The 5,366-nt window shown below is 36.3% G+C and overlaps 2 protein-coding genes across 3 annotated transcripts; one reads left to right on the top strand and one right to left on the bottom strand.

Annotated features, from left to right (window-relative positions):
- The first annotated feature begins 399 nt into the window (after positions 1-399).
- LOC120087222 (ubiquitin-60S ribosomal protein L40) lies at positions 400-2,044 on the top strand. The gene is made up of 5 exons (XM_039044138.1): positions 400-564; positions 680-766; positions 1,237-1,339; positions 1,642-1,708; positions 1,842-2,044. Exons 1-5 carry the CDS (start codon positions 462-464, stop codon positions 1,866-1,868), a joined length of 387 nt encoding a protein of 128 aa, XP_038900066.1. The 5' UTR covers positions 400-461; the 3' UTR covers positions 1,869-2,044.
- Positions 2,045-2,369: 325 nt separating this feature from the next.
- LOC120087208 (homeobox-leucine zipper protein ATHB-12-like) lies at positions 2,370-4,030 on the bottom strand. 2 transcript variants are annotated; one of them, XM_039044122.1, is made up of 3 exons: positions 3,641-4,030; positions 3,137-3,540; positions 2,370-3,057 (listed from the first exon to the last, which is right to left on the bottom strand). In XM_039044122.1, the coding sequence occupies exons 1-3, from the start codon at positions 3,681-3,683 to the stop codon at positions 2,683-2,685; spliced, it is 822 nt and encodes a 273-aa protein (XP_038900050.1). In that variant the 5' UTR covers positions 3,684-4,030; the 3' UTR covers positions 2,370-2,682. The 2 variants fall into 2 exon arrangements, with proteins under 2 accessions (XP_038900050.1, XP_038900057.1); XM_039044129.1 differs by having other exon boundaries at positions 2,370-3,042.
- Positions 4,031-5,366: the final 1,336 nt, after the last annotated feature.

Below are 5,366 nucleotides of genomic sequence, written 5' to 3'. Positions count from 1 at the left end.
AGAAAAAAAAAACCAGACCTCTTGATGGTCTAGAGAAGAAGAAAGAAAAAAAAATAATGGAAGGACAATACCGTAACTCTACTTATCTATGACATTAGCATAAGGTTATTTGACATTTTTTTTTAAATTTGGATAATTTGACATTTGGGCCATTTTTGGATCATTTATACGATTATTCCAAGAATAAAAGGGCAATTCTGTAGTTCCACCAATATTCTCAAAATAGAAGGGTAAAAGAAAACTTATTTTTTCAATAAATGCACGTCTGTTTTAAAAAATGAAAACATTTTGGCCATTTTTGTAATTACACAAAACATAAATCTAAAAGTGTCAATTTTGTAAATTACCTTCCCTGCAAAAACCCTAATTCAAGAGCATATAAAAGGGGATCAACGAGGAGGAGAGTGTTGCAAAGCAGAATTGTAAACCAGGGAGAGAGAGTTAACGAGCGGCGCCACAAGATGCAGATCTTCGTGAAAACCCTAACGGGGAAGACGATTACGTTGGAAGTTGAGTCCAGCGATACCATCGACAATGTCAAAGCTAAGATCCAGGATAAGGAAGGTTCGATTTCTTACAAGTTATTTGGTTTCTGAAGCAATATTTCTTCCTCTTCTTCTTTTCATCCTTTTGAAATACGCATGTTTTGGATTTTTATAATTCACGGTGCGTGTTTCAGGTATTCCCCCGGACCAGCAGAGACTTATCTTTGCTGGGAAACAGCTTGAGGATGGGCGAACGCTCGCTGACTACAATATCCAGAAAGGTTTGTACCAATCCTTTCATTGTTTTTTCTGGTTTGTACCAATCCTTTCATAGTTTTTTCTTTCCCATTTAGAAAATCAAATTAAGTAGTGTAATGTTTGTTGACGAGGTAGTCTCATCTACTGGGTCTGCTTTAATGGAAGCTTTGAATAAGCATGGTTTGATCGTTAATGAGCGTCATGTGAAATTAACTGGGCATGAAGTTTCTCACACCATCGAGGACTGACTTCTAGCGTACAGCTATCTAGTTTTAATAATAAAAAAACTGAACTTCCCTTGTTGATCAACAAGGACTTTGAGTTTGTACGGTGTTTTGAGCTATTGAATACTGAGGAGAGGATCTTAAATTTAGGGTTTAACTTACGTGATGTATGGGAGTTCAAATTAGTTTCCTTCAAAGTGTTTGTTAAGTGCATTGCTCTCAAAAGTGAAAACTGCATCTCATTACTTTTGTTTTTGTATTCTTTGCAGAGTCAACTCTACACCTGGTGCTCAGGCTTCGTGGTGGTATCATTGAGCCATCTTTGATGGCATTGGCTAGGAAGTACAATCAGGATAAGATGATCTGCCGCAAGTAAGCTCTAATATGCTTAATTATTTGCATAAAAATGTTTTGTTGGTTCTTCTCTATGGAACTGATTGTTCAATCTTACAATTACATTGTACATGGAGTTGGATCTGGTGTGTCATGGGTGGTTTATATGCTTATTCTGTTTCAATTTCTATATTACCAAGTTTGGTCTCCAAATTGTCTGCCAACACATCCAATTTCTTCCTGAAACATTGAATGCCTTAGAGATGGCCATGTAATTTGTAATATATATATATGCTTACATACTCGTTATCTAAAGTCAATTGGGTACAATTAAATTATAGGTGCTATGCCCGCCTGCACCCTCGTGCTGTCAACTGCAGGAAAAAGAAGTGTGGACACAGCAACCAGGTTTTTTTCTTTTTTAAATTTCCTTCTATACTATTTTCTTATTAAAAAAAAAGGTTTCCTGCTATACTATTTTAATAATCTTTAAATTTGCTGCATTACTTACAGCTTTTTTTGGTTAATTGTTGATTTGCAGTTGAGGCCAAAGAAGAAGATAAAGTAGACTGTTGATTTTGGGAGAGGAAATCTATGCAAAAGTTTATGCTTTGATTTATTTTCTGGATCTCTTATGCCTAGAACTATTTACTTTATACTCATTAGGAGTTTGAATTGTTATTGTTTTTGCTTTTTAACATTCTCAAGTAATGGCATGTTTTGTTCTTGACCTTTGAGTACTAATCTTCAGCTCGTCATATTTCCTATTTTTTTTTTGGTGCTTTCACTACACATAATAACGAGAATCCAAAATACTGGATAACATTTGACTTAAACTTTGGGGAGAAGCATCTTAAATGATCATATATAAAATATACTATCTTTAAGTTGTGGATCAGTTACTGATCTTAGCGATGGTTTCATTTCTGTCAAGATATGGCTGTGGGTGGAATCGTATTCTGATTCAGTCGAAAAGATAACATATATTGCTGATAAAAGTCATAACAAGAGAGGTCCCTGGACTTCATTCTGAGAAGTCATAACAAGAGGCCCCTGAAAAGAAATTGGGTATCGCCTTCAAAAGCTCAGTAGGAATTGATCCGTCTGCATTGTTTATTTGAACTTCTACAAATATCTGTTCTTTTGTAATTGCATAAAGACAAATGAATAATACTTTTCAAATCTGTAACTGGGATTTTATTCACTCAAGAAATTACTACAAAGCAACTAGCAGCTGACAGTTCCTCGGACAGTCGTGTCTAAATGGTTATCTTCCAGTTAGTAGTTATAATCCAGTATTTGGGAGCTAATCTTTAGTTCACTTTGGCAGCCTTACTCATCAGATTTAGGGGCTAATATTTTTTTTTGACTCTGGATACCTATCATCCCCAGAAATTTGGCCCCTGCACACTGCTGCTACATGACTGATATTCGAAGAAATCACCATCTGAGTCAAAACTAAAACTGCACAATTTCTCAGAAGTTGATTCAAACAATCCATTCAGGTTCAAAAGTTGACATGCTTGCTCCTCGACATGGCTTATGTCGTCGCTTTTGCCTTCTCCGTTTGCTATACACTTCTTGTTTGTGTTATAATTATTGTTCATATACGTGACCACACTCAGTTCCAATTCATCTTGAAAGCTTTTTGGCCTTTCTTGAGTTTCACGAGTGGTTCTGCTAATATCGTTCGAATAATTGCCAACACAAGGTCCTTGAAGAAGCACGTTTAGCTTCTGCAACTGTTTCAAATGCCACTGATGTGTTTACTCATCAACTAATGAAAATGCTTGGCTATAAAAAGGAATATAGGAAAAGGAAGAAGAATTTTGGTACCTGTGAGAGCATGGAGTTGTTCTCTTCCTGTAAAGTTTTAAACTGAGATTCTAGATTATCATAGATAGCTTTGAGGCTCCTGAAATTGTTCTCCATCTCCTTGGACTTCCATCTTGCTCTTCTATTCTGAAACCATATAGCAATCTGGCGAGGTTGCAGTCCCAACTCAGTTGCTAGCTGGACCTTCTTCCTCGAATCCAGCCTTGAATCTGTTGAATAAAATATGGTCTCCAGTGATCTGATTTGTTCGTCACTGAGCCTTCTTTTGTTCATGTTGTTGTTACTCTTCTTCTTCCTCCTAGGAGTTGAGCATGTCTGTGAGGAGTCCATGGCTTCGGTCTCGAAGTTTGGTATTGTGAAGTTGTCGTTCCTGTCCATAACTTCTGTTGAATATACAATTCCTTCTGTGATGAACGCAGGGAAATAGATTAGAATATATAGACGGTAGTGGTAAGGTAAGTATATAAGAGTAAGTAATGTGAAACAAGTTTTTGCATGGAAGACCAATGAGGTTCAATAACGTGTGTTTGTGGTAATCTGCATCCATTTTCCCTTTTCAGCTTCGATTCTAAGCACACCACCATTCTCTACAGCAATTTTTTTTCCCTTCTTATTCCAAACCCTTTTGCCATAAAGGCTTGGTAAGCATCAAAAGGCACTACATGCTTATCCCCTTAGCTAGCTTGACGTGCATTTCTTTCTTTTACATAGGCACAAATATCTGGTGTTTTAGTTCGCAAAAATATCATAATGATGGTTTCAATCAGAGCCTCTAATTAGTTTGAGTGTGGGAGGGGATTGAAGAGAAGTATTATCTTGTAATGGGCAACAAAAGTTGAAATAAAGTGCGTTGAGAAGATAGTCAAATAAAGTTACACGGTGTGCACGACACGAAGCAGTGGAATTTGGTATTGACATATTTAGCAGTGAATGAAATTCCATGGCTTGCACGCCACGGCCCTTGGCCTTGAGTTGAGTTCAAGATGCTGACAGTCTCCCTTGGTAAAATGAACCTATAAATTAGTTTCTGATTGGAGAGCTGCCCCCCTAAAAAGAAAAGGAGAAAGAAAGGTACTGAAGTTTGGTAAGGTCTTTCAAATTTTAATTCTTAGTGATGGTTATAAGGTTTCTTTAAAAAAAGTTGATTTCAAAATGATAGACCAAGAATTGTGCCTCTGTGCTGTATTATTGCATGGGGATAAGATCAAGTATTATGAAAGTAAGTTAAAATGGGTATGTTTGTGTTCAATCTAAATTGGAGAATGCTGCGCTCAAGTTCGTGTGAGATGGAAATGACCCTGACCCTACTCCCCACCCACCATTTGCTTCTCAAAATCACTTTCTTTATCAATTATCTTTCCATGCTCATCGTTTTTTTTCCTCCTTTTTTTTTTTCTTTTTCACTTTTTTTTGGGCATTGCACATAAATCTAACATTTTTTGTACTTTCAAAATGTTTAATTTTGTAATTATATTTAAAAAAAGTGACAATTTTAGTCCATTCAATTCCATCTTTAGTTCACTTTTTTTTTAAAAAAATAAAAATTTTAACATTTGACATTCCATTTACTAAATTTCTTAAAATCTGTAGTCATAAGTTTGCATTGGGGGGTTTCTGAAATTGATGTTAAAATATTGTAATTAGAAATTAAAACGAATAAACAATTCTCTAAAAAGTAAAGAGAGGGGAGAGTATAAATTATGAATATTGGAGAAAGAAATAAGAAGAAAGGTGTGGATTGAATTTAGAAAAAGTGAATGGAAGGAGGAATGATAAAAATAGTAGTGGTTAGAGGGAAAGTAAATGGGTGATGTGTTAGTGTTAGAATGAGGTGTTTTGAGTGAATGAGAAAGAAAAAAGGGTAAATATAAAATAAAGGGAAAAAGGAGGTTGGGGTAGTGTGTGGACTATGAAGCGCCATCTAATAATAATAATAATAATAATAATAATGGTAGGAGATATGTGTCCAGTAATTGGATGATTATGTAAAAAATGAGCCCCTGTTTTCCCGGTGGTTGAAAATGAGGGAATTGGGGGAGGTAGGAGGGAGAGAGGGAGGGGAGGGAGGGAGGGAGGGAGAGCAGGGAGGGAGAACAGAACCAAACCACCAACAAACAAATTACCCATTTTTCATTCGAGGATCGAAGTTTGTGTGTGTGTGTGTGTGTCTTTGTGGCTTTGGATTTGCCGGATGCCCACCTTCATCCATGCATTTTCTTAGGGTGTCAGT

This window comes from Benincasa hispida, chromosome 1 (genome assembly GCF_009727055.1).
Source record: "Benincasa hispida cultivar B227 chromosome 1, ASM972705v1, whole genome shotgun sequence".
Taxonomy (NCBI): domain Eukaryota; kingdom Viridiplantae; phylum Streptophyta; class Magnoliopsida; order Cucurbitales; family Cucurbitaceae; genus Benincasa; species Benincasa hispida.
The sequence above is the reverse complement of the archived record's forward strand: the minus strand, read 5'-3'. Positions and strand labels throughout refer to the sequence as shown.

Excerpts from the sequence above, each read along its gene's own strand:
- LOC120087222 (XM_039044138.1), top strand. The coding sequence starts at position 462 with ATGCAGATCTTCGTGAAAACCCTAACGGGGAAGACGATTACGTTGGAA. Across the intron at positions 565-679 it reads TAAGATCCAGGATAAGGAAG|GTATTCCCCCGGACCAGCAG; the intron begins GTTCGATTTCTT and ends TGCGTGTTTCAG. Across the intron at positions 1,340-1,641 it reads GATAAGATGATCTGCCGCAA|GTGCTATGCCCGCCTGCACC; the intron begins GTAAGCTCTAAT and ends ATTAAATTATAG.
- LOC120087208 (XM_039044122.1), bottom strand. The coding sequence starts at position 3,683 with ATGGATGCAGATTACCACAAACACACGTTATTGAACCTCATTG. Across the intron at positions 3,541-3,640 it reads CACGTTATTGAACCTCATTG|AAGGAATTGTATATTCAACA; the intron begins GTCTTCCATGCA and ends CGTTCATCACAG. Across the intron at positions 3,058-3,136 it reads ACAACTCCATGCTCTCACAG|TGGCATTTGAAACAGTTGCA; the intron begins GTACCAAAATTC and ends TAAACACATCAG.